Source organism: Canis aureus, chromosome 13 (assembly GCF_053574225.1).
Source record: "Canis aureus isolate CA01 chromosome 13, VMU_Caureus_v.1.0, whole genome shotgun sequence".
NCBI lineage: Eukaryota > Metazoa > Chordata > Mammalia > Carnivora > Canidae > Canis > Canis aureus.
In genome coordinates, this window is record NC_135623.1 from 19,559,544 (window position 1) to 19,586,996 (window position 27,453).

At 60.5% G+C, this 27,453-nt stretch overlaps 1 protein-coding gene across 13 annotated transcripts in view; it reads left to right on the forward strand.

Moving 5' to 3' along the window:
- Positions 1–26,366, forward strand: part of TRABD2B (TraB domain containing 2B) — a 213,615-nt gene extending 187,249 nt beyond the window's left edge. Inside the window, exons 5-10 of one of the 13 annotated variants that reach the window (XR_013350368.1) lie at positions 6,330–6,420; positions 9,398–9,670; positions 9,857–9,937; positions 15,334–15,470; positions 15,805–16,622; positions 16,956–17,928. Coding sequence is in view for 8 of the 13 variants with exons in the window: in XM_077845029.1 (XP_077701155.1) it covers positions 6,330–6,420; positions 9,398–9,670; positions 9,857–9,937; positions 15,334–15,470; positions 18,404–18,747 (926 nt within the window). In the remaining 5 variants the exon portion in view is untranslated. The other 12 variants (XR_013350369.1, XR_013350367.1, XM_077845029.1 and 9 more) reach the window with 12 other exon arrangements.
- The last annotated feature ends 1,087 nt before the right edge of the window (positions 26,367–27,453 follow it).

The following is a 27,453-nucleotide window of genomic DNA, read 5'->3' on the forward strand; positions in this document are numbered from 1 at the left end:
CCATCCTCCTGTTATTTAACAGCAGAGCTGAGCTGAAGGCTCAGGGCTCTTAGCTTCTGACGTCCTGGGTTCTGGCAGCGTCCGGAGCAGAGCAGATGGCTAAGGGGGAGAATCAGGTTCCAGCCAGATATGCCCAGCTCCCTGGAGGGTATCTGAATCTCGGATGCGTGGGCCTGACAAGCACTCCTTGACTCTCTGCCTGCACTCCTCCAGGGACGGGGCCCCCACCCCCTTACAGAGCTGGACAGTAGCCCAGGACAGTGTTCTTTGGCCCAGCTGAGACCTGCCCCCTTAGACTCGTCCTGCCACGGTTCAGAGTTCCCTGGCTTGTCCCACTGCCCTGACCCTCACCACAGCCCACCTCCCCTTTCACTTCATATTCCAACCACCCGGAACCACACCCACACCCTCTTTTCCATCATGCCCCCCGCAAGCGCTAAGTCCTCCTTCGGGAAAGGCCTTCCTTTAGCCGCACAGCCCCTGGCGGCCCTCCGTCCCTGCAGGGCCCTCGCCGCCCTGGAAGGGTTTGCGTGCCTGCCGCCCCCAGCCCACCCCTCTGCCATCTCCTCTGGGGCGCGGGCCAGGTGTCTCAGCTCCTGGCACAAGTCCGGGTGCAGGGGAGGCGTCCTCTCAGTCCTCACTGACCTAAAAATGCCCCCGCCCTGCCCCGGCCTGGCTGGCAAGACAGAAGGGAGGAAGCCCAGCCCTGCCAGTTTCCCAGGCGGACCTTCCTTGGGCCACCAGAAGCCGCCTGGTGCCCCCAGGTGCCCCTGCACCCCCAGATCCCCCCCACGCAGCCTTCTCCTGTCACTTCCTCAGGAAAACAAACACCTCTGTCCCTTCACATCCGGCCGGCTAATCCTGGCAGCTAGATTAGCATTTGAAAGTTTCCCTGTGCATTAATTTCAGACAGAACATAAATATGAGCTTGGGATTCCCCTTCCAGGAGAGAACACTGGAAACCCAGCGGGCCCACTGGAGAGAAAACACGTGCGCTGGCCGAGGGGAGCCCGTGGGACTTTGGAGCCTTTGTGGGAACATCTGGTTCCCCCTCCGCCCGGCCCCGCAACACTACCTTGATGTTACCCTGTTAATTGTCGCATTCTCCTTGTTGAGCACTCACGCGCCCCTCTCTCCAATCTGGTGAAGGCTGAAAGGACACACGTTGCTGACAGTTCCCTGCCCCCCGAGTGTGAACTCAGGATCCTTCGCAGACGCTAAGACTTCAGAGCAAATGTATCAGAGCGAGCGGTGACCTAGGACATTGCTGGAGAGGACTCGGAGCTTCCTGCCAGCAGTGCCACCCACCCAGGGCCTTTCCGCTCTCTGAGCTCTAGTGCCTGGTCTGTAAAGTGCGGTGCCACGAGGATGAAGTGGGATGACATGTGAGGAGCACCGCGTACCCAGGAGATTCCCAGAGCTTGTGTTGAGGTGATCCGGTGATGGACTCCTAGAGGTGGGAAGGCCCATGAGACCAACTGAGGCACAGAGAGGTGAAGGAAACTGCCGGAGGTCACACAGCCAGGTGGCTGTTGAGCCAGGTTCTCGGTCCTGAACCCAGAATAGGGTTCCGCGCTCCGCCCTCCCCTGCCTCCACGGGGAGGGTGCTATGGCCAGCTGACGGGTAGAGGCTAGCTCCAGCCTCTGCTCTTCTGTGGGCCCGTTGCCCTGGCGCACGGCTGCTTACACCTGGAAGAAGGGGAGCCTTGTCTCTGCACCGGGACATCAGGAGGCTGTGCCCACTCAGCACAGGACACCTCCCGTTTGCATAGGAATGTCCTTAAGTGGTACCCTGGCTTGTGGGGCGGGAGACAACCGGCAAACCAGTCCCACCATTTGTAAGACCAATAATCCCCCTCCTCCCGGCCTGCCCGACCCCACCCGTCCTGGGAGTCCTGGCTACACAAGGCCCTCCTCCAGGAAGCCTTCCATGATATCCTCGGTAGACTGCTCTTTCTGCTGCTGTGCCCCAGTTTTCATTTCTGGGTTCTTTGTCTCTTCTCTCCTCTTTCTTTCTCTCTCCTTCCCTCTCTATCTCTGTCGCTTCGTATCTCTGCTCTGTTTTTGTCTTTTCCTATTTCTCGCTTTGTGTTTCAGTGTCTCTCCCCTCCCCTCTCTCCCTCCTGCCATCTCTGTGTCTCCCAGCCCTTCTCCCCCCCTCACCTCTGTCTGTCTTCTCTCTGTTTCTCTGTGTCCTGGCGTTCTCTTCCTCTGCCTGGCTCTCCCTGGGAGTGTCCCTCTTCTCTCTTGGGCCCTCTGTTGTCCCGTCTCCTCTACTCTCTGTCCCTGTGGCTCTGTGCGCCCTGCCCCTCGCTCTCCTCCCTCTCCGCCCTCCTCTCCCCATGCATGTAGCCTCAGCAGATGAAATGGAACGTGCCTTCCTGCAGAGAGCTGGCCAGAAAACAGCCGTCAGTACTGGAAAGGAGGTGCTGCGCAGTGGCCAGGAGACCCCAGGAGCCTGGGCAAGCCTGCAGGCTAAGCCCCAACACTGTGGGGCCCCTCTGGAAACTTTCCATCCCTTTCCTCCAGTCTCCAGGATGGGCGTGGTGACTTTTTCAGGATTTGTGACCTTGGAGGCAAGCCTAGGCCCTGTCTGCCAGCCCCTGGGGACAGCATGCACCGGGCCCTGACTCGGGCTGGTGCGAGGCCCAAGCTCCGGGATCGGTGGAATCTGCAGGAGCATCACCAGGAGGCGGGGCGGGGGCTACAAGGGAAGCGGATCTGCTAGCACAAGCCTTCTGGGGATAGGATGAGATCACGGCAAGGATGTGGAGTAACAGGTCTTGTCACTCATTCATTCAACAAACATACTAAGCCACCGCTGTGTGCCAGACATGGGGCCAAGGATGAATCAGACGGGGCTCCTCCCCTCGAATGGCTTGTTGGGAACATCCTGACGGGCATCTCGGGGGTAGGAAGATCATTCTCGCTGCAGAGAGAAAACAGGGAAGAGCGTGTGTGCAGTGACTCAGAAGCTGATGGTGCCCTGGGCTGGTCAAGCATGGTTAGGGGGAGAAATCGGGGCCTTCGGTCACTGATTGGGCGAGGAGGAGGGGAGAGACAAGACAGGGCCCATCTGACTTGGATAACCGAGCCAGTTGAGACACATGCTAGGAGGGGAGGGTGAGCTGGATTCTGTAGGCTCTGGAGGATGTCAGGTGGAGACGTCCAATGGGCTGCCCGACAAAAGGTCTGGGCCGGAGCAGTAGCTCCAGAGTGGTCCGTGCTGTATGGTAATTGAAGCCACATGGATAGACAGTTTGTCCACAGCTTGTGAGGGAACAGAAGGCTATGGACAGGGTTCTGGGGGCCCCACGTTCACAGGGCAGAAGGAGGAACCTACCAAGAAGGGGCCTTGGGCCAGTGAGAGGGCTACAAAGAGAAGCGGGACAGCACAGGGTCGTGGGGGCCTGTGCAGGAGGGGGGCTGGGCGGGGACATGGGCTCAGGCCGTCCTGGGGCATGGGCTGCAGGGGAGGGCGCCCCCCAGCCAGGCAGGAGCCCCGTCTGCCCCGATGGCCTCTCCCTGCCCACAGGCAAGGCAGTGAAGGTGGGTGAAGACCAGGACAGCTGGGGCCTGAGAAAACCCTTCTGATCCCTTCCAACTTCTCGAAGCATCTCAAGTCTTCTGTTCGGGGTCCTGAGCTGCACAGTTAGAACCCGGAGCTGCTGAGGCTGAGGACACGATGGGCGCCGAGGGGCCTCCGGATGGCTGTCCAGCAGCGCTGGGACCCAGCTGGAGCTCTGGCGGCTGGGCCCTTCCACACAGTGCCTCCAGAGCATCGGGAACCTTCCTTGCAGAGTAGTCGCACAGCCTCAGCAAACAGACACTGCGGCTCATGCGCTGCCCCCTCCATCCCCCCGGGGGCTCCTGAGATCTGCAGGCAGATGCCGCTGCCTGTGCAGGGTCTCCAGGGAGGCAGGGAAGGAACTGCCTTGGCTGCCAGGACTGAGTTCCAAGAACGGCCAGCAGGGCGCTCCTGCCACCTGTGTGCCCGGGTCCCCCCCAGCTCGTCACACTCCAGGCAGGGCTCTGCGGTCCCTCCTGGCCGAAGACTGGCTTAGCTCGTCACCCGAGTGCACACTGGGCTTTTCCAAAGGACAGCCACTCCCCCTGCCTTGTTAGGACCCTACGGCCCTCCAAAGGGATGGATGCCCATGTGACACTCAGGAAAACTGGGGCTGGGGGCAGGGAAGCCACTCGCTCAGCAGGATCACAGCCATGGCAGGAGCTTGGGCCTCTATCCCCACCAGGACCCGGTGGAGGCCAGAGCCCTGGGAGGGCGTGGGTGTCTCCTGCAGTCAGCTTCCCAAATGAGCCTCGCGTATCCCCTAGCCCTCCCCCTGGCGCTCCCCTGTCGCAACACCACCCACCATGTACCCAACTCTCATTGTCACCGGGCTGATTCTCACCCCACCCTTCAGCTATCACTGCCTCCTCCAGGAAGTCTTCCCTACTTGAGGTTATGTTTCCCTTGGCAACGTCCTTACTTAGCCCAGATCAAGACCTTGATTCTGAGACTGAGTGCCTGGAACCTGCCCCTGTCGCTTCACCACTGGCTCGCGCGGGATGGGCACTCGTTTGGCCTCTGTCAGATGACTGAACTGAATAGGTACAGAAAGGGAGAAAGGGAAGCAGGGCGGAGAGTACATCTTCGAAGGGGTCTTTGGAGTCAAACAAAAGCCATGGATCCCTTCCTTGTACAGAGACATCAAGAGCATTTGAACCTCATGGGCTTGCCGGGTGGGCCTTGGACTAGAACCCGGGTCTCTCATTCCCAGGCCCACGGCCTTCCACAGTGATCCCCAGGTGGAGTCAGGCCGTGGTCAGGCAGCGTAAGGGAGCCCAAGCCAGCCCAGAGGTATGCAGGGGGCCCAGGGGTGCTGCAGGCCCCGCCCTCCGACCCCGGGCTCCCCCTGCCTCCCAGCCTCACGCCCGCCCAGGCTGGAACCTCTAGTTCCCACACAGCTTGTCCACCCTCCGTTCTCCTCAGACCTCCCTGGGGCTGTCAGCGTGCTGACCTTGTGGCCCCCCACCTGTCACCACCTGTCATAGGCGATTAGAGTAACAGGACGGGATTTTCCCCCAGGTTCTGGGATGGATGGGGCGCCGAGGGGAATGGCCGTCTGAGCAAGGGGGGGTCGCAGGGTGGCAGGCGGCTAGGAGGCCACCAGCGGCCCCTGCCACTCTGCCTGCAGCCTACAGGTGGGGAGACCGAGGCCTAGCGAGGGCTTGCCAGGCTGCGGCCCCCCAGCAGGTCCTGCCTCCGGAGACTCCTCCTGCCCAGAGCCCTGGAGGGCCTCCGCTGTGTTCCCAGACCTCAGGCCTACGTCCTGCTGAAGGACGGTGATTTCTGGGATCGTCTGGGGCTGTGCCTCTCTGCAGTCTGAGCCACCAGCACAGGGCGGCCACAGAGCGAGTGCATCATAAACATGTGTTGAATGAATGATTGATGGCTCGGGGTGAGATGAAGACCGGCCCCCCAGCAGGGGCCACCCCTGTCTGTGCAGCTCTGGCTTCACATCTCCTCTGGGTCACTGCTGCCGTCTGCTGGACCCTGCAGCCGGCACAACCATGCGCTGCTCTCTCCTTCCCCGGAATCGTACAGCTCACGGATCTTCCCGAGCCACCCAGGGGCCTGGGTTGTTATGTGTGGTCCATACACATTGGATAGAAGGTGAACAAATGAATCCATGAAGGCCCAGGTCCAGCCGGCGTGTACAGGGTAGTGGTCTCTGCCTTGTGGGGCCTAGTGGGGAGACAGACGTGGACACCAGAACCCAGCCCCGTGCTAAGGAAGGGAGCCTCGAGCTGTGGCGAGATGAGCCACAAAGCTCTTGAGGGCTGGAGGGCTTCTTGGAGGAGGTTTTCTCAGAGCTGGGCCTTGCATGACCCCTGTTGACTGTTTCTTTTTGTTGTTTGTTTGTCTTAATTCACTTCATTTTTCTGGTATAAAACTGCGTGTGGCCCAGCCGGAGAGACTGTGCTGCGGGTCATCACAGTCTGGGGCTGGGTCAGCCTAACGGTACAAGCCACAGTGATGCCACCTGAAACACTTGTGAACCTTTGCCACAAGGCCAGCCGCCGTCCCCGCGGTCCTCACAGCCCCACAGGCTGCCACTACCATCATTCCCACTTCACAGAGGGGAAGGGGACGCACAAACTGGGGCCAGGGGAGGGATGATGGGTAGGCAGCAGAGCCTACGCAGGGAGCAGCAGGATGGCTTCCAGATACATTTTGCACTGCCTTCGGTATGGGTCACCAAAGCTGTCCCCAGCCACTGGTGGCTTGGCATGTGGCTGAGCCCTCTCCGTCTCTTGTGTTCCAGGTCATTTTCTGGGAAACAACACAGTCATCGACGTCCTTCGGCAGGCAGGGCTGGAGGTGGAGCACACACCTGCGGGGCAGACCATCCACAGGTAAGCAGCTGGGCAGCTGGGGCCACGGGCCTGGCTCACCTGCTGCCACCATCCACGAACCACACCTGACCCCGTGCTGCATGGCTGGGCTGCACCCTGTCTTCCTGCTCGGGCCTGCAGGGTGCATTATGAAGAAGCCCTGTAGGGACCGGCTTTGCCCAGGCGGCTGGGAGTGGAGGGGCTGGGCTGGAGGTAAGGGGCCCAGGAAGGAAGCTGCCCTGCGTTCTTGGTTGGGGGTTGGGGCCGTGGGAATGGGAGGGTCGTCAGATTCTGAGAGATGCTCAGGATGTAGAGCCTAGTGAGCGGGTGGGGTGGGAGGGCTCTGCAGGACACCTGGGGTGCTGCCCAGTGCCCAGAGAACTGGGGGGGGGGGGAGGACGCCCAGCCCCTCCCATACCTGGTCCTCACCTTTCTCTGACCACACCTCCTGGCTGGGCCCTCCTACCCTGCTTTCCCACTGTGGACCCACCTGGGCTGGGGGTGCCCTGAGGGCAGGGCCCAGCTGGGTCCACAGTGCCAGGGCAGGCATGACAGGGTGTCAGCACATGCTGGGCAGCTCCGGGAGGGGGGTAATGGCAGGGTCCTCGAATGTGGGGGTTCCATGCAGCCCGCGCTCCAACCGTAAGGCAAGACTCTCCTTCACTAGCCCACAGAGGTGACCACAGTGCAGTTTCAGCCCTTGTCTCTGACATTAAAATGAGCCAGAGTCAGAAAGAAGCTTGAACAATCACAGCGAATATTCACTGATGGTTCACCGTACTCCAGGCTCTAAGCATTTTTAGCTCGTTAGATCCTCACAACAGCTCCATGAGGTGGGAACTATGAGTGTCCCCATCTGAAAATTGACGAACTTGAGGCCCAGAGAGGTAAAGTCACTTGCAGAAGGACACACAGCTCACGTATATGGCGGTCTGGCCCTAGAGCGTCCTTAAGCCCTAACCAGTCCCCGCCCCCTCTCTGGGGACTGGAGGTGGGCTGGGGGCGTGCGTGCTCAGGAACACTGAGGCTTTGCTCCTTGCTCTGCAGAGATGAGGCTTGCCCCCCATGCCTGCCAGGAGCTTGGAGCCTCTGGTCTCCTAGCCCTGGGCCATTGCTCTCCGCTGTCTCCGTGGCGCTTCTAGAGGAACTTAAAGCTCCCTCACATTGGACTCTTTCCTCTTCTGAGTCAACCTGATGAGACCATTCTTCCTGAATATTGGAGTGCAGCACAAAGCAGTCCACCCTGGGCCAGAGCAGGGGTGTGTTGGAGGAGTGAGGGACCCAAGGCAGCATCGGGGACAAGGGCATTCCTCACGCTCCCCTTCACGGCCCCAAGGACTTCATCTCGAAGCCCATTGTGTCTGTCCAGGCCAGGCGGGGTGGGCAGACGGGCAGGTGAGGCTGCCTGGGCTCCTATTCATCTCAGAGGAAGGCCGCCCCCCTGCCCGGCCCTGCTCTGAGAGCTCTCAGCCCGAGCCTCCAGCACACGCTGAAATCCTGCGGGTGGGGCCAGGGGCAGGGATGCTGAGGAGGCCCCAACAATAAAAGCCATCATCGGCCACAGGTGCTTCCTGGATCCATCTTTTTGTCTGCCTGTTTTGAATTATCTCCCTAGCAGCTGCAACATCTCCTGGACCCTGGGAATCTGGGGTTGCTGTGGGGGCTGGGGACGGGCAGGCTCAGCTGATGGCCTTCCCTCCTTCAAGGAGAGAGAAGCCCCTCACCCCATGTGCACACGGGAGTGGAGGAGGAGGAGGACTGGCTGCATGCCGCCTCGGGTGCCACCGCACCTGTGTGGTTCCCCGCACCACGTCCAGCCTTCCTCGGGGTCTCATGTCCTCCAGGGAAAGTGTGTCGGGGCCACAGAGAGGAAAGAAGAAGAGGGACAGGAGCAGAGGATGTCCCCAGGCCAGGAGACCTGTGTACATGGCGCTGTATGGAACGTGAATTGCACAAACACACACCTAATCAGTGCTTCCGTGCCCACCCAGCCAAGTCCCTTTATTTGCCGGCTGACGTTAAAGAAATGCTCACTATGTGCCAGGCACTGTGTTAAGACCTCGTGTCCTTCATCCTCGTGACAAGCTTATGAAGTAGGTGGTGGTATGACTACTGCCGGCGTCGAGCTTCCTGTTACTCGGGGCGACCATGGCACCTGCCCTGGGCCATGCAGCCTGCAAGCTGCGGAGCCAGGATGCAAACCCACGTCCATCTACCTCCCCCCGGAGCTCTCACGGGCTTCACGCTGCCCGGCCTCCCCAGAGAGGTGTTCAGGAAGTTGATGTTGAACGCACGGATGGGTGGTGGTTGGATGAATGATAGACGCGACCACATCCATATTTAATGATATTGAATGAGTGATGTAAGTTCCTAAAACATTTCGGCTGCTGACTGTTCTCCGGTCACTGTGCCAAGGGCTTTGCGTGTGGTAACTCAGGAAACGCTCCTGATGCCCCCCGGAAGTGCAGGCTGTGGCATCCCCATTTTGCAGAGCAGGAGGGAGGCACACACAGTTAGGTCACTTGCCCCAAGTTGCTCAGCCAGTGTGTGGGGTGAAAGACCCTGACGGAGGTCAGATATGTCCCCCCAGAGACCTGCCTGCGGCTCGCTCCCTCCCCTCCCAGAGTCTGGGCACGAATGTCACCCGGTAGTGACCAGACCCCCCCCTGCCTGGCACCCTGCACCCCCACACTCCCTCTCCTGCCTCTCCTGCCCTCCGCAGGGGCTCTCAGCATCTGCCACTCTTACTGTCCATCTTCCACTTCTGAGGACAGGGACCTGGTTTGGTTACTGCTTTTGCCCAATTGCTAGAAGAGTGCCCGGCGCCTGGAGTCCCTCAGTGGGAGGACTCAGACCTCCATCTCTCGACACCCGACTTGATTTTCCTGGGGCTCCCGGCACCCTCTCCTGCGGCGACAGCCTTCCCACTGGGTGGCATCCATGTCACGCGTGAGTGCCCAGCCCACAGTGCACCTCATGTGCTCTTGTTCCTCCCCAGCCCCGCCACCCGGAGCCCTGCACCCCCACCCGAGGGGACCTCGGCCAGCCCGGCCCCAGCCACCCCCGCCGCCGCCGCCGTCCCCACCGCGCCATCGACGACCCCCACTGTCCCGCCTGAGGAGGAGGACCCAGCCCTGTCCCCACACCTCCTGCTCCCTGACAGCCTCAGCCAGCTGGAGGAGTTTGGGCGGCAGAAGAAGTGGCACAAGCGGCAGAACAAGCAGCAGCGGCCGCGGCAGTTCAATGACCTGTGGGTCCGCCTCGAGGACAGGTGAGCGGGCACGGCGCTGCCTGTCAGGGCTGGAGGCCTCTCCCAGCCGCCCCCCGCCGGGCCCGGGCCCCCTGCCCTCCGTGGGCCTAGCTCCAGGGGAAGTGGGCCAGCTGGGTACTTGAGCAGAAACTTCCAGCATAGCTTGACCGCATCCCTTCACAAAGGCCCCTCCCGTTCCTCCTGCAGGGTTTGCAGAGCATGCTCGCGTCTGATTTTTCATTTTTGTTCTCAAAATGAGAGCAAGTACATTTTTTTCCATTTCAAAAGGTAAGAGAATAGAAAGTTCGCTCAGGTGCACTGGACAAAAGTCTACTTTTCCTTTAGCTTCCCTGGATGTACCTGGGGGGCAAAGCAGCCTGTGTCTGCCCCCCCGCCCCGGGGCCAGAAGGTGGCACTAGGAGAGCACAGAGCAGGCTGGCTGCATCGGAAGGGTGTGAGCTCCCTGTCTCCAGAGGTCTGAGTGGCTGACACCCGGGCAGGGAGGGTGCAGAAAGAAGGCCGGTGATGACCTTCATGCTTGGGCCTCACCTCGGCAGCGCGTGGGGGATCTACGGTGAGCGATGTTGAGAGTGGGCATGTGCAGAGATCATCCTACTGTGCCAATACCTGTCCGTCCCCTTTCTATGTGCACCTGCCACCCCTTGTGCCACCCTCTCAACCTGTCTGTCACCAAAGCTCCTGCTGTAACCAGGATGCCATCTCCCAGCTTCCGCCGGCAGGGCCATCATACAGAACAGTCTCCCTCAATTCCACTTCAGGGTAGGAATCCCAGGGCTTAGTGAACAGTGTCACCAGAACAGCCAGGGTGTCCCAGGGAGTGACCTCGTGTCCCAGCAGTAGGCCTGTGGAAACTCAGAGTCAGAACCCTGAATATTATCATCTGGGTTTTCGTCAGCATCCCCAGAAAGAATCATCTGGGGTAAACGAGCGGCCAGGCCCCACTGCAGACCTTGTAAATGTGACCCTGCCCTGCACGGGCCTGGGAAGCCGTGTGTTGAATCCACCCTTGGGTTGAATGTGCACTGGAGAGTCGTCTCAGTGGCTTTGGGAGATGTGAAGCCAGTTCTGCGTTTACGGGCTGGGGGGGTGGGAGTGTCTGTCCAGGGTCACTCAAGCCACCAGGGGCTGCCTCCTGCCCCATGGATTTCATGGTCCTCCTGCAGCCAGGTCTCTGAGTCAATGACAAAAAGCTGACATAGTGCAGTCCACTCTCCTAAGGTTTGGGATGTGTGCTATTCTAAAAAGACTTCCAGCAAGTAGGAGTAGAGCCCATTGCTCCTTTGGGCTTTGGTTTCAAAGCATCTGACTTGGGTTCCCGGGAAATGGACTTCTGTGGAGCCCAGGCCAGCCTGGCCGGCCCAAGGCAGAGGCACCGCCGTAGCTACCTGAGCTGTGACATATTTGGGTCCCATGCCCAGCACGGGCCGCCCCCTCCAAGCCGGGAGCAGAGACATGCAGTCACGTCAGAGAGCCACTTCGGCGCTGGGGAGGGCCTGCGGGCTGCAGGGGGAGCGGGGCACGTGGAGGCACTGGCAGCCCGTGAAGAGCCCCAGGAGGGTCACTCAGGACCCTCGTCAACCTGATGGGACAACCATGAGCCTCAGCCAGCGGTGGGCCTGGCCCATGAGGTGACGGGAGGCTGGCTGTGGACTCCAGCAGCAGACTCCCAGCCCTAACCACTTCTGAAAGATAAATTTTGTCAAACGACTCCAAGCAGTTTCCTTTTCAGAACACGTAGCTCTGAAACAGAGCCTGGCTTCAGGAGAAGAAAATAGCTTTTCTTTGGCAAGAGGGAGCTCTTTCTCCAACCTAACAGGTAAATTGTGGTTGGATGGCTTTCTTCCATCTGGTTGGGTTGGAGAAGGAAGCTTCCACGGATGGGCACCCTGTCTGAGTTCTCGATGTTCCTCAGGGAAGCAGGCCCTGAGCTCCTCGAGAGGCCTAGGGAGGGCACAGCTTCTGTCATTCTGGGGGGACTCACCTGCCCCCCTGGGGTTTCCCAAGTTTTGGTTCTCTGAGAGGGAGCAGAGGAGAGCTCTCCGAGGAGCAACCCAAGGCCCATTTGTGGCCCCTCTAGCCTTGGAGCCATGATTCCACTCCAAGTTTTCTCGTTTCCTTGCCCCCAAATCCTGCCGCAGCCATCCATCACCTCTCCGGCTCATCCTCCCCCTGTGACCCTGCAGCAGGTGCAGCCCCAAGCGCACCTGCCCCTAGCAGCTTGAGACTCTTCACTGCTCCCTGCCCCCGCCAGTGAGCGTCCCGCTGCTCAGCCTGGATGCAGAGCCGCGGCCTCTCCTCCTGCCTGAGGCTGCCCCTCCTGCAGGCCCGGTCCTCGCCAGGCTGTGTGCTGCGCCTCCACCGGCCATGCCTGGCCCACCTCCCACTTTCATTCTTGCTTTTCCCTCTGCCGAGGGTGGGCATGAGAACACATGGCTGAGCCCCCACTCTGTGCCAGGCACCGCAGCAGGCTCTTACGTCCCTCATGCCCCAGGGCCTGTCAATAGTCTCAGAAGTAAGCTTTGTTTGACAAACAAGGAAACTGAGGCCCAGCAAGGTCAGGTAACTTGTCCAAGACCACACAGCAAGTGAGCTCTGGAGTCAGAGCCCCCACCCAGGTCTGACTAATGCTGAGGGTCACAGTCACCCGTGGCCACACAGATGCCCCTCCCGCCCCTGCCTCCAAGGGTCCCCTGCATCCTCACTGGCTGTGCCCCTTCTCTCTCTCCTACACCCCCCAGCCCCCAGCCAGTGCTCCTGTCTTAGCACAGTTCCTCACTTGTGTTCCAAAGCCTGGAGGCTCTGGGCACCAGATCTGGGTTGGGCTTCTCTGGCTGCCAGGGGCCTCGCTGAGGGTTTGCTGACCGCATGCATGAGTGAGACAAGGCAGGAGAGCACTGGGGTGGAGGCCACAAGCGCCTGGCCAGGACACCGCCTGGAACAAGCCGGCCTCCCTTTGCCCCTCATTACCCAAGACAGAAACATAGAGGAAGCTTAGAGAAGCAGCAGCCCATTGGCAGGGTGATTTATGAGGACCCGTGGAAAGGGCCAAGCGTGTGTCTGCAGACGGCTGTGTAGCAACGGCACAGAGCTCTCAGGGAGCCCCACATCTGAGGGCCAGGAGCGGGGGTGGCAGGACAGGGTTCCTTCCCAGGTCACGAGATGTGGGACTTATGACCATCCTCTGTCTCTCTTTTTGTGCAGTTAGGGCCTTGCCGGGTCTCTGAAGGTCACGCCAGCCCTGCTGCTCTCTCAGAGCACAGCTGGGGTGTGTGAGCATGTGATGGGGGCGGAGGGCTGGAGAGACGGGGGAGCAGCGTGCTGGGCCAGCAGGACAGAAACAGTCTCGAGGAGGCAGGTGCAGGAAGAGAGCTCCTTCCGAGGGCTGGGCGTGGCCGGCAGCAAGGCATAGGTTGGCGTCAGTCTAGACAGACCCCGGGCCTTGTGGGTGCTCCGTGCAGAGGAGGGAGGGCGGCACACACACAGTGTGTCGTTGTCCTCCAGACCTCCCGTTCCCCGAGGTTTGAGCAGATGTCCGGGGCCCCCTCGAAGGGGAAGAAACACCACGTTCCACCCCCTGGGCCCCCGTGTGAGCTCTGCACACCTCTCGCTGGCCTGTTCATCCTGCCTGAGGCTCCCCAGCTCGTTTCTCCTGGCAGAGCCAGACCTTCTAGGAGGGCCCGGCGTGCTCAGCATCTCTGTGTGAGGCCAGAATACCCTGAGACAGAGCTAGACGATACCCCGTGAGACATGGGAAACAGGACTGCTCCGAGAATGAAAGCACAGCATGCAGGCAGAGTGGGCCTCAGACCCCAGCCCTCCCTGGTGCTCACTCTGATGCCTGGAGAGTAAACGAGGGTGCACACGCAGTGCTGCACTGGTAGGTGGCCCTGGTGACCCTCGGTGGCCGTGGTCTCCAGAGTTGCTGGGGAGGCTTGCTCTGGTCTGAGATGCTGTCCCCCTGCCCCCGCCCCCGCCCCTGCCCCCGCCTTGCTGGTGCTGCTCATGGGCCCTTAGCCTGTCTTAGGCTTCGAGCCTTGAATGAGCCACTGGGGAGGAAGGGCTTCTGGGTCCCACGGTGAGAGCCGGGGGGACAGAGCCTGAGAGGCCTAGATCATGGCCAGGCAGAGACAGCTCCCCGGCCTGGTGTGGCTGGAGGAGCCCTGGAGCCCCAGCCAGCGTTCCCGTGCCTTCGAAGGAATCGGTCAGCCAGGGCTGCGGGGATCGGGAGGGCCTCTCCGGCGGAGAAGGCCGTGAGGCCAAAGGCAGAGGCAGGCGTGGGCCTCAGACATGGGGACATCGGGCTGCAGGCGGGCCTGTCGCCTCAGATCTCTGCGGCCTCTGGCCCGCTTGGCTCAGAGAGGCCGAGGCCAGACCAGACCCACAGCGGGTCTCCTCCAGCCGACGGCACCGAGAGCTGCACCCCGGGCAGCAGGACCACCCGCCAGCCGGGCCCTGCACGCCCAAGCCCCCTCTCCACTCCATCCTCCGCGACCCCGGGCACCCAGCTGCTGGAGACCTTCTAGGTGCAGAGCGGCCTGCGGGCTCCAGGAAGCCCCTGGAGGGCCTCAGTGGGCTGACGGCCGACACTGTGTCAAGCCCCAGCCCGCCTTCCCCGGGCCGTACACCTTGGGCCTCTGCCTGAGATCTCCCTCTGGCTTCGGCTGCCAGAAAACATTTTAAAATGCAGGGGTCTGCTTCTGCTCCTTCCTCGTACAGGCGGGGAAACCGAGGCCGAGAAGGCAGGACTCGCCCCAAAGGCACGGCAAACAGGGACACAGGGCATGCTAGAACGGGGCTCCAGCCTTCCACCCAGGCGGCGAGGCTCGTCCCCGTGCGAGGGGCCCGGCGGGCTGGGCGCAGACTCGGCCCGAGGTGCCAGCCGCCCGCGGAGCCTGGGAACACTCAGTGTTTGCTTTGGCTTTGAGGCCGCTTCGCCAGGAGACGGTTTCCCCCGTATGCGCCTGGGGGCGAGCGGGCGATCTGGACCCGGGGACTGAGCTTTGTGAGCAGAGGGGGCCGGGAGGGGGGCCACTTGGGAGGGCTTTCTTCCCACCCCACCCCATTTCCCTGGGACCCCTTCCAAGCAATAAAACCCCCGCTCAGGCTCCAAGGGGGGGTTGGTGAGCATCTTTGGTTTTCAAAGTGTGAAAGCAAAAGCCTTGGGGCTCTGTGCGAGACATAATTTTCATAAGTCCAACTTGATGGTCCCTCTGATGGCGGGGCTGGCTGAGCCAGCCTGGGTCCCCGCTCCGGGCACCCCAGGCGGCCGTTGCCTCTCTCTTGAGGCCGGGGCCCCCAGCCTCCTGGACTCTCAGGCTGGAAGGACAGGGCAGCCGCTGGGAAGGGTCCGTCATGGACTCTTTGTGTAGAGTTTGGAATGTCTCTCATCGTTAGAAGAGAAAGGCAGGGAAGGGGCTCAGGCAGAGGCATGGGCACAGGAACGCCGCCCCCCCCCCCGCCCCTGCAGCCAAGTGGGCCTCGCCTCCCACCCTGGGGAGCCTCCACACACAGGTTTTCCAGGTCTCAGCAGGAAGCGCCAGGCTGCACCCCGGTGCCCTCTGACGGGTATACATCTGTAGCCTGAGCCCCTGCACCTGTCCCTTCATCCCAGAAATGGGGAGAATGAGGTGACATGTACAGGAGCAGTGTCTGCTGGCTCCCAGGAGGCGGTTAGTGGGAGAGACACGGACAAACAGTGATGCTGGAGAGAGCCAAAGCCTGCAGGGCTTGCTGCCGGGCCGGGCACTGCTCTCAGCACTTCCCACGCAGGAGCCCATTCAAGCCTCGGATGCAGAAATAGGTATGACGCAGCTCCATCAGGGACACACGTACAGGGTTTGTGGGAACCTTAATTCTCCTTGGAGGCCCTGGGGGAGGGGGACCCAGCAAAGAGGCCTCCAAGCGAGGAGACGCTGAGCCAGGCCTTCAAAGGCGGATTGGAAATGGCAGCAGGACCGGCAGTGTGACTGGACAGGGTGGTGTGTGCGGGCAGAGCCAGGAGAGGTGAGGCCGGCCGGCCCCAGGCTGTGGGGGGTCCCGGTGCTCCACAGGCTGGTACAGGGTGGGGCGTCATCTGCCGGGCGCTGTGGCTCATGGGGCGCAGTACCAGCCACCTGGTGGCTTCTGTTCCGCAGGCACAGTGTCCCCCCCAGGAGCATCCTCCCTCTGTCCATGGCGCGTGACATGCTCCCTCTCCTGATCGCTGCTTCTAAAGATAGAGGAACCCAGTACATGGCAAGTGTAGGTGCCAGGTTGAGAAGAACCTCGCGTGTGGCAGGTTCTTGTGGCTGGAGCATGACCAGGAGTAGAGAACGAGGGACAGGCCAGGGAGCAAGGAGCTTCTCCCTGACTGGGGCGTTTGGACACCCACTCGCAGAGCAGAGGTCCCAGCCTGCTTGGAGGCAGGGGTGTGCATGGAGACCCCAGGCTCCCCCGTATACCCTCCCAGCCTGAGGCTGAGCCAGGCTGTGTGCGAGGTGTCTGGCCACGATGTCAAGGGGCTGGACCTTGGTGGTGATGAGTACAGAGCTCCCACGGGTTGTGGCCATTGTTGAGACCCTGTGCCTAGCACATGCAAGTGTGGCCCAAGGTAGAGGGGGGCCTCCAGGAACCCAGCGAGTGAGCCACCTACTGGGGAGGGCTGTGTCCCACATGGAGGAGGCTGCCCAAGCACAGCACCCAGGGAGGGACGAGTTCGTGCCCGTGCAGCAGCTGCTAGCCAACACCTCTGTGTGCCTGGTTCAGATCCCAGCCTTCCTGAGTCCTAGAGCAAGTTACTCCACCTCTTCCTGCCTTGGTTTCCTCATCAGTAAAATGGGCATAAGAGGCAGACCTGCCTCATAGTGTTGCCATGAGGACGAGGGGTTAACATCTACTACGTGTTGGTGCAGAGCTGCCGCAGGCTGGGTCTGCTACTTCTCTGGCCACCAGGAGCACTCTCAGCACGTGCAAGGTACACTCTGTCTTCAGGCTGACTGCTTTGTCACCTCTTCCAGGAGGCCTTCCCGGCCCTGCCCTGAACAGGGGCCCCTCTGTGTGCCCCCTGCCCGACTTCCCCTCCCACCTTTGCCCCTCTGCTCTGATGGGACTTGTCAGGTGCTCTGTCTGCATCTCCATCTGCCTCCCCCGCCCAGGGCTCTATGAGAGCCCGTGGGGCCCAGCACCCTCCTGGAGCCTTCTATCCCCGAGGCCTCTTTGGGTTATTCCTCTGTCCTTGTCTGTCCTTACCCCCTCTTCTTCGGTCCCTGACCCTCTCTTTGTTGATCATGCCCTTCTCTCTTTCCAGGACTTGAGCCGGTCACTGGGTCCTGCACCCCACCTGGCCCCACCCTCTGCAGCTCTCCATGGCGCTGGGTGCTGTGCTCAGCCAGCAGGCTCTCCTGCACTCAATCTCCCTACTTCTCTGTCTCTCCCTCCCTCTTTCTCTCTTTCATAGGTTCTCTTGAGCCAACCATCCATTCCCTCCAAAACCGGACTCTTCTATTATAAGTTCATCGTGGCTTTCCCTCAGCCTCCCTGTGCTCACGTAGAGGGTGGCTGTCCCGGGCCTCCCGGGACCTGGGGCATTTAGCCTCCCTGAGCCCCGGCTCTCTCGTCTGGGGAAGGGGGTGATGAGACCCACTGTGAAGGTTTGTTTTGAGGTCAGAGAGATGACAGTACCTGGGAGCCGTGATCAGGAGGGAGGGGACAGTGGAGGTGGCTGTGTAGTTTGTTTCCTGTGGATTCGGGCTGGGGCGGGGTGGGGATGAGGGATGGCAGGGGAGCACCTGCGCACACAGGTGCAGCCGACTGCCACAGGGGTGACCCAGGTCCAGTTCTTCCACGGCCCTGACTGCCCGGGGGTGACCAGGCCAGCTCCTCCACGGCGCCCTAGGTATTCCTGCCCCTGGGGCCCGTGTGCGCGGTAACACGGGCACCTGGCCTCGGGGGCACAGTGGGCGGCTGCGAGGCTGGGGGCCGCTGGCTTCCGTGCCCAGCTCCCTGTCTCCACCCCGGTTTATAGGCACACAGATCCCCTAAGGCCTCCTTGAGCCTCAGGCCCGAGCCCAGGGCCAGGCTGTGGGCATCACCCGGCCGCCCTCTGTCCCCCTGTCACCGGCCGCCCTCTGTCTCCCCATCACCCGTCCACCCTCTGTCCCCCCGTCACCCGGCCGCCCTCTGTCTCTCGGTCACCCGGCTGCCCTCTGTCCCCCCGTCACCGGCCGCCCTCTGTCCCCCCGTCACCCGTCCACCCTCTGTCCCCCCTCACCCGTCCACCCTCTGTCCCCCTGTCACCTGGCCGCCCTCTGTCCCCATGTCACCCGGCCGCCCTCTGTCCCCCCGTCACCGGCCGCCCTCTGTCTCCCCATCACCCGTCCACCCTCTGTCCCCCCTCACCCATCCACCCTCTAGCCCCCTGTCACCCGGCCGCCCTCTGTCCCCCCGTCACCTGGCCGCCCTCTGTCCCCCCGTCACCAGCCGCCCTCTGTCCCCCCGCCACCCGGCCGCCCTCTCTCCCCCGGTCACCTGGCCACCCTCTGTCCCCCCGTCACCCGGCTGCCCTCTGTCTCTCGGTCACCCGGCTGCCCTCTGTCCCCCGTCACCGGCCGCCCTCTGTCCCCCCGTCACCCATCCACCCTCTGTCCCCCCGTCACCCGGCCGCCCTCTGTCTCTCGGTCACCCGGCTGCCCTCTGTCCCCCGTCACCGGCCGCCCTCTGTCCCCCCGTCACCGGCCGCCCTCTGTGTCCCCGCAGCACCGCCGCGTCGCCGCCCCCGCCGCCCCCGCCGCCCACGCCCAGCGCCCGCCCAGCCGGGCCCCCGCAGCCCTCGGAGCCACTCCAGCCGCGGGAGGAGCCGGCGCCCACCAGCCGCTCAGCGCCCGGCCGCCTGCAGCGAGCCCCGGGCCTCCTCCGCGCCGTCCTGGCCGGCGTCGCCGCCCCCCTCCTGCTGCACAGCCTCGGGCCTTCCTGACCCGCCGCCGAGGAGCCCAGGAGCCCAGGAGCCGCAGGGGACCGCAGGGGACCGCAGCCGCCCCCACTGGCCCCGCTGCCACCGCCGGGTGCCCGGCCCTCGCGGGCGGTCCAGGCGGGATCCTTAGAACGGTAGAGCTTTACTGTACCCAGGTTACATCTTCTTTTTTGTAGAAGGATCTTAATTTCCCATAGTGCTATGGGGCTCTTTTGTAAAATACGTGTCCATATTAAAAAAGAAAAATGTATTTATTCTACCGATAAAACTATTTTTATGTGGCCTATGTTAACCCTTTAATTAGCCCCAACGCCAACCCAGGGAGTGAACCCAGGCTGCCAGGACGCCTGCAGCCTCAGGCAGACTGTGGCTTGGAGCTGGCTTGCTCCTAGACCAGCAGAAGCCTCCGTGTCTGGGTTTGGCTTCTCCCACCACGGGACCTCAGAGACAGGGGCAGGCAGACAGGCTTAGCTTTTGTGAAGCTGGATCTGGGAGCCAGAGATGTGAACGGACGATCCTTCCTTCCCCTGGGTGCATCCGAGGGCGGGAAGATACTTTAGGAAAGAATGCTGCTATTTCGAAAACCCGGAGTGTCTGTGAACTGGCCCTCCAGAGCTCTTGGTAAGTGTTTGGACCAAAGTATGGGGGTAGGGGGCGCGGCTGGTACTGAGGGAGGTCATCCCCCAGCCCTCGGTGACAGATGGTTAAGTTGAGATCCAAAGAGAGGAATGTGGTTGCCCAAGGTCATGCAGCAAGTGGGAGACCCCGGGTGTGAATCCAGACCCCTCTGTTCTGGCTTCATTAATCTTCTATAAGCATGGCTTATCAAAGAGCTTGTTGAAGTCACGGCCAAACAGAGTGAGCTGGGCCAAAGGACAGGAGTGGGCACAGAAGGACAATTTTAGGGACAGGGGCTCTAGGAGTCGCATGGTAATAATCTTAATGTAAGCCACCGCTAGTCCAAAGCCTGCAGCGTGGCAGGCACTTTGCACACTCACTTTATCACTGATCCTCATGACGTTCTGTGAGATGTGTCCCCATTTCACAGATGAGGAACTGAGCCCCCCACCCCAAATAGATAAATGGACTTGTTCAAGGTTACCTAGCTGGGACGCGGCCCCAGGTCAGTGTGATTCAGAAGCGATGCTCGTCCCCTGGACCATGTTTTCCCATGTTCTCTCCACCTGGGAAGCTCCAGGGAGGCAGATCTCACCCGAATGGACCAGCACAGCCTCCTTGCTCCAGCCCAAGAGGCCACTGGGCCACAGTCCCTCATGTTGGTCCCTATGAACGAAGGGCTCAGCCAGCAGCCTGTGCCACATAGTCCCACGCCCCAACTTGTCTATCTCGGAGCCGATGAGAGGCTTTCTTATCAAATCAGTGGCTGGCAGCTGGGGCAGCTGGGGAGGCAGAGCAGCCAAACGGAGGCAGGCAGGCAACTGAGACTCAGAGAGACTGACCCTACTCCTCCGCCTCCAAGGCCATAGCTGAGAAAGCAGAGAGTCCCGGCTGGCTGCCTCCTGGCCCTAAATCCTCACTGGCTGGCAGCTCATCACAGAGTTTTGGAACCCAACAGTCAAAAGGGCCCCTCATTTGACAGATAATGACAGTAAGAGAAATAACGAGGCCCAGAAAGGGGAGGCACCTCCCCAAGGCCACACAGCTGGGCAGGTCTGCTGACTCCCAGCCCAGTGCTCCACAGCATCAGCACGCCGTGGGTTTCCCTGGCAGGCCTGGCACTGGCTGATTGGACCCAATGCCACTGTGCCCAGCCCAGCAGCTGTCTCCCTTCTGAGACAGAACTCTGAGCGGCTCTGGATGGTCAGAGGTCCTGTGAGCATCTTGGCCGGCAGCTAAATTCTTTTCATCACAGCCCTGGACGGACATGTTTGAGCTTGAGACCTGGCAGGAGCCCTGAGATCTGTTCAGAGGGTCCAGCCAGCCCCATGGGCATCACGTTGTAAACTGAACTTGACCCCACCAGGGCTGGAGTCCGTTTATCTTTGGCAGAGATGTGACTTCCTATTTCTGAGTGGGAAGGGGCTTAGCTGACTTATAAAGCAGGCTCAGAAGGCCTGTTGGACATCAAACAGATCGTGTGGAGCACTCTGCGGATGAGATAAGTGTCGAGGAATTAGAAGCGCACAGGCCAGATTTCTCTCTGTTCGGGGCAGAGTGTGGCATGAGATGCACTCAGACCAAGCTGAGGTTAATTAAAATTGAAGCATTTGGGTGAACAGCCCAGGTACCTGACTGCATGCCCAGATCTGTGCCAGGCACGGGGCCAGAGAGGTAAAGCAACATGGTGTGTGCCTCTTGAGCACCCGCGGTGCCAGGCTCTGTGTTGAGGCCTCATCCACGCACCATTGCTGGCCGGGAGGAACTCCTCGTCATCGAGGTGGAACAAGCAGCCCAATCGCAGGTTCCTGGAAGGAACCTTAGAGGTTCTCCTACCCAGGCCCCTGACCACAGATTCAGCCCTCGTCTTCCCCAGATCCCTCCTCTGGATAGACTGAGAGATTCCAAAGTTCCCCTCCAGCAAGCGCTCAAGTGTTTAAAGAAAGATGGAAGGCTGCAGGTGGCTGGGCCGGTTCATCAGGTAGGCATGTCCGAGGGGACGGCCTGAGCCATGTGGATCAGACATCGGCAGCCTGGGTTCGGTGACCCCTACGGCCCCCCCACTGGCCGGGGCCGGAAACAACGGAGCTTGCTGGTTCACGTCCCAGAAGACCAGCGGCACGTCAGTGGAAACCTGCAGGGCCGGGGCGCTGAATCCTCTCATCCTGAGCCAGGGAACCACCACACCATCCATTCCCACTTACACCCTTTGGATGATCTCTCCACCACTGCTGACATATTTTCCAGCATGTTCTATATGCCTGGCCTCATAAAACGCCCCTGTGGCTCTGAGAGCATCGTGTACTTTTCTTAGGGCTTTCATGTTAGACCTTCAGGTGGCAGACAAGATAGAAGGATGAGACCCAGCAGGCTGAGTGACCTGCCTGAGGTTAGGCCTCATGTTAGTGGTGGCCCTAGGTCTCCTGTCTCAGGAACACTGACCCAATGACCCAGGGACATTCTAGAAGCTGCCAGTATGGTCACGTCCTTCTAGTCTTCCTCCAGGCTGTTCTGCAGCAGCAGAACAAGGTCCCCTCCAGCTGAGATGCCAAGGTCCAGAGCCAATGACGCGTGGAAACTTGCACTGACTGGCAAATTTGCCTCGACGCCAAATAACCATGAGCTGGTTTTTCTCATACGAAATGCTCTGCTGTCTACTGCCTCGCCTCAGCTAGGCCTGGGCAAGCCCCAGGGCTCGGGACCCTGATTCCACCTGCCCAGTCTCCAGCCTGGTGCCCTCATCACAGTGGATCCCAAAGAATGGTCCTCCATCGAAAGGAAAGTCTATGCACACCACCATGTAGGACAAGGGCAGTTCTGCCTGGAACTGCAGCCCTGATGGCATCCTGGGTGGAGAGAGCAGAGCTGGGGCTGCTGATAGTGTTCCAGTGCCTGTGGGATAAGAACAGAAGTCCTCAGACCCTCCGTGATCGGGCCCTGCTGACTTTGCCAGCCCATCTCCCATCTCCCACTCTGTGCCTGACCAGACTAAATCCTGTCATTTCTAGAATAGATAGGATGTTTCTACTCCCTGGACTTGGAAACTCCCTTCTCTTTCCCCAAGTCCTCATTTTTTGAAGATTAACTCATATAGCACTTCCTCCAGGGAGGCCCCTGTGATTCTTTTTTTTTTTTTTTTTTTTTTTTTTTTGCTTCTTTAACATCTATCACAGCACCCACTGACCAGTGTTGGGACTGTAATAGCATATCTTCCCTCCTATCGGACCGTGAGGTCCTGGGTGGCAGGGGTCATGTAAATTCGTCTTCGTATCCTCATTTGATACACTCAATAGACGTGTAGAGAGGGAAGGAAGAAGAAAGAGCTGGAGAGCGGAAAGGAGAGACCAAGACCTTAGCTCTGCTAGTGGAATACTCCCTGCAAAGCCAAAGCTGTCCCCTGCAGGTGGTGAGTTTCCTGTCGCAGGAGGTGTGAGCAGGGCAGTAGGCCCGCTGGCTGGAGATGTGGTATGAGAGCTGAAGTCTTGGCAGGGGACTGGTGTAGATGACATCGAGGGTCCCTCCTGGCTCCGTAATGCTCAGGTTCTTTGAACATTGTTATTTTAACAAAAATTCATCTATGCAGCCAAAAACATCACCCGGGCTGGCTGTCTCAACAGTAGGGTTCAGGAATCTCTCCAGCCTCACACCCCCGTTCTTCAACGCCCCAGCCAGGCCTGACGTCAGTTGGCAGGCTTGCCTGCTACCCTGAGGCAAGGGGGCCTCTGGGTGCTGGGGGAGGGCTGGAATAGAACCCAGGGCCCCCGGCCCCAGCCCGGGACTCCTTCCCCCGTGCCCCTGACCTTGGGGGCCGGTAGGGAGGGGTCACGAGGACTGATCAGCCCCCCTCCTGGCCCTTTCCGGGAGTATCAGCATACCCTCCGATCTCCTCATGCTGTTTCCAGCTGTTGGCTCCTCCTCTCCAGAGGCGCTCTGGATACTCCTTCACTTTGCTGGGTGACCTTGGGCAAGCACCTGCTCCTTCCTGAGCCTCCACTTCCTCATCTGTTAAATGGAGACCTTGTTTCCTGCGTGAGCTGAGCTGGGGGCTGGAGGAATGGCATGTGCAATCGCAGGGCTCTGTAGAGGTGAGGCACCACCCCTCTTCGGGCTCAGTGCTCGGCTTTCCTCCCAGGCCGGGAGACTTCCCCGGGGTTCGGAGCATGTGGCAGACAGGGAAGGTGACAGACGGGCAAGCCTTCAAGGTTGCTCCATCCCAGACCTGCTGCAGGGAAAGTGGGCTTTGGCAGAGCCCGAGTCTAGGACATCGGTGAGGCCCTGTGGCATCTTGGGCCCCAGTGGCCCGGGCAGCGGGGGCTGACCCTTGGCCAGGGGAGGTTCTAGGCCAGAGCAGGGGCAGCTGGAGCTCCTGCCCCATTCCTGGGCCTCAAAGAGATTGCAGAAGGTCCCCAGTTGACTCTCATTATGTGACACAAGCTTCAGATCTTAATGTATTTGAAAGATATTGGTGACGTTGTTCGTTTAACCACCTCCTCCCTTCACCTCTGTGAATTATCAGGAAGAGTCCTTTAAGAATATAGAAGACAAAGAAAGATGCTATTAATGTTATTTTGCCAAAAATATTTTTGTAGCATAATATATTAATAAAAGACATTATGAATTCCATGGGACGGTGGCTCTGTGTCCTGATGGCTCCCCCTCCCCTGCCAGGGAACATTTGGGGAAATCGCCTTTGCTGGGAGGTCCACGACCGACGCAGTGGTTTGGAGGAACTGGACGGGGCCCATTTTCCATGCGAAAGTGTGGGTGGATTGGGGGGGTGGGGAGTGGCTTAGGCAGGGGTCCAGCGACTGGAGAGGCGTCATGCCAGTGGGGATCCAGACAGGCCTGGCCAGCCAGAATGAGCTGGCATCTGGGGTCACCGTCAGAGCCTCCTTCCTCACCAGGACCAACTAATTCTTCTTTACCCACCTTCCACTTCTCTCCATCGCCATTGCTCCCGCCCCGGTCGAGGCCTCCTCGTCTGAACCACGGCCACCTGCAGCTGTGCCCCCCACTTCCCTCCCTGTCCCACCCCCGCGGCCAAAGCGAGTTCTGTAAACCACCAAATGGCCCTGTATCTCCTCTGCTTTGAAATTCCATCAGCGTGTCCCCACTATTCCCAGGGCAAAGGTCAAGGTCACACAAAGCTCTCTGCAGCCCGGCTCCTTCCCAGCAAGAAGGATCTCCAGCATGAGCTTCCCGGTTTTCCAGCTCCTCTTCTCATACCCAGCACTCCCATTACCGCCTGCCTCGATGCTTCCTTAGGCCTCCCACCCTTCACCCGCCTTGTCTCTGCACCTGCTGCTCCCAGCACTGACCGTCTTCCCGTCTCTCCCCTCCTTGCTTCCCGCTCTTGGGGCCCCTACACCCCCGTGACCCAGCCCCCGTGACCCAGCCCCCATGGCATCTGCTCCATGAAGCCCAGGCTCCTAGGACTTGGGGGAGGGGGCAGGTCGCTGAGGGGTTGGGAGTAGGCGAGGCCTCCCTGGTTCTGAGGCCACAAAGCCTTCACCAGAGGCGATTTGTTGGCCATGGTTGACGGGTTCTTGGTGGCTCCCATCCAGACTGACGTGGGCTGCCCGTGGCGGGCCTGCCTCCAGACAAGCGTGCGCAGAGTGAGCACTAAGGATGCACACACAACGTTCTGAGCCTTTGCCAGCCTGACCGATGTCACCCTCACGGCTCCTCTTCCCCATCTCTATTTTCCAGATGAAGCAACTGACATGCGCACAGATTGACTTGACCACAACCATAGCTTGTAGATGCTAGAGCCAGGACGGAAAGCCAAGTAGCTACACTCCAGGATGACTCTCTTAACCTTTACTTGGCTATGCGGCCGTGCGTGGGCTGTGGCCTGTGAGGAGGGCAAGGAGGTGTCCCCATCCCCATGTCACAGGCCAGGTAGGCTAGGTCAGTACCCAGCCATGGCCCAGGGAAATGAGCCTCTTCCATGTCGAGGAGCCTGCCCAGACCTCTGTCCCACCTACTCGACACTGCATGGAGGTGCCTGTCCCCCGCCCCACACCGCCACACTGGTCTTAGAGGGCTGACTCCAATGGTCTGGGAAGTCCTGTTGTGGCCTGTGACCCCGGTGTTCTCTGCCCCTCACGCACCAGCTGTTTTCAAGAAAAGAGGCTCTTGTCATCTCACTTTCTAGAAGCTCAGTGAGAGTGAGCCCTGGCCCTTCCTTGGGAGATGCAGCCCTCAGTTCAAGTGGTCCCTGGAGAGAAGCTACGGCCAGGAACAGGGTCTGAGACGTGATGGAATGGATGAGGGCAAGAGGGAACACTCAGGTGTTTGTACCTGGTACACTGGAGTGCCTGCAGCTCCTAACTGGGAGCCCTGCCCCCTCCTGCCCGGGCAGATCCGGTCCCTTGCTCTGAGCGGGCTCCCACTGTGGTGCTCTACCGAGAGACACTGGAGCCCTGCCTGATGGTCGGTCATTAGATTCCAGGGGATCCCAAATCTCTGTAGGGCTGCCCCGGACCGGAGGCTTCTCTGCACGGATACAAAGCTCAGAGCTGAAAAAAAAAAAAAAAAAAAAAAAAAAGCTCAGAGCTGAGCCCACAGGGAGAGCCACAGGGGAGTGAGGAAGTTTCCAGCTCCCGGGAGTGGCCCAAGTGGCCTGTACACCCTGCCCCACCCCAACCCCCACCCCCAGCAGGTCACACTGCTGAGGAGGTAGTAGGTTCCCTGACAGGGGAGCTGTGTGACGGGGTAGCCCAGGGGACAAGAGATCCCCGCCACATGGTAGGGGCTGGCCAACTGGCCATCTATCGCCCTCTGTCTCTGTTGCTCTCATACCTCGGCGCCCCTCCTCCTTCTCCCTCTTTCTATGCTCCTTGATGCCCTCCTTCCCACCCCGAACCCTTACCGCCCAACCCCACAGAGCAGCATCAGACAGCGTGCTGGGCACATGCCCACCCCATCCTCCGCCGCAAGAGGACCACAGCCTTGAGCTCCAGCCGGCCCTGCCCTGGACCGCGGTGTGGCCTGGGCCAAGCTCTCCCCTCTGGACCTCAGGCTCCTTATTTGCACAAAAGGAGGAGCAAGCTGCATTCGCTGATTCCCTGTGAGGAAGAGCAGTGTCTTTGGAAGACGGCCTCCGTGGGGGCTTGGAGTAGCAGGGGCCACCACCCTCTCCCTCCTCCTGGGGGCCCGAGGGAAGATACTCCTGACCAATGGAGGCCTTTTGTCACTTTGTTCCTGAAAAGGAGGGCAAGAGAAGGAAGGACTGACTCATGAGAAGGAAGGAAGGAAGGTGAGGAGCTGGGAAGATGGGGAGGCCCTAGGACAGGTGGAGTACTCCTCGGTGGGGAGAAACCCTGCAGACAGTGGGCACTTGCCGGCTGCGGTGGGGACCTGCCCCCGATGGCCCTGCCTGGCCCCGGGCCTGGCCCCAGTGCTTAGGAAAGTCTGGGATGCGGGGTGTGAGGTGCGGGGTCGGGGGGCACGACAGGGCTGGTCTGCGTGGCCAGGTCAGCATGGTGGGAAGCAGACGTGGCAAGGTCAATGGCAGGGAGCTGGAGGCCAAGATGATGGTGTGCACCCTCGCCCACAGTCACACACGCACCATCACACACACAGACACACACACACCATCTCACACACACACACACACACACACACACACACACACACACACGAGGGAGTGAGGGGCCCCGGGGACTTCACGACTCCGGGAGGGCTTGGGCCTCTGCCCCACGGCTGGCTGGCCAGGCCCTCCGAACCTGCTGTGCCGGAGCAGGTCACTGAGGCACACGCGGCCGCAGACCTTCAGGGTATGGGAGCTCCGGGCTCACGAGCCGGCCAGGCCAGCCGGGCCCACACCAGCCCTCCAGGGCTGCCACTGCGGGAGGCCACCCTGACCCGCTGACCGGGGCCGGGCAAGCTGGGCCGCCAGTTACAGCACCATAAAAAGAGATTCTTTGCAGAAAATGGTCATAAAACCCTGTTAACCTGGCGGCTCTGGGCTGACCAAACAGCTCCCATGGTTTCTTTTATCCTCCTTTCCATTTCTTCCTCCCTGACCAGTCACAAGAAAAGGACAATGACATCTCCGACCTGGAGACACAAGCTGCCAGGCAAGCACCTGCTCGGCTCCCACCCCCCGTCCCCCCGCCCCCGAGACCCTGGAAGGGTGGAAGGGGCTGAGCGGGGTGGCCACGAGGGGTGGCGGGTGCAGGAGGAGCTGGAAAGACAGCAATACGCAGAAGGA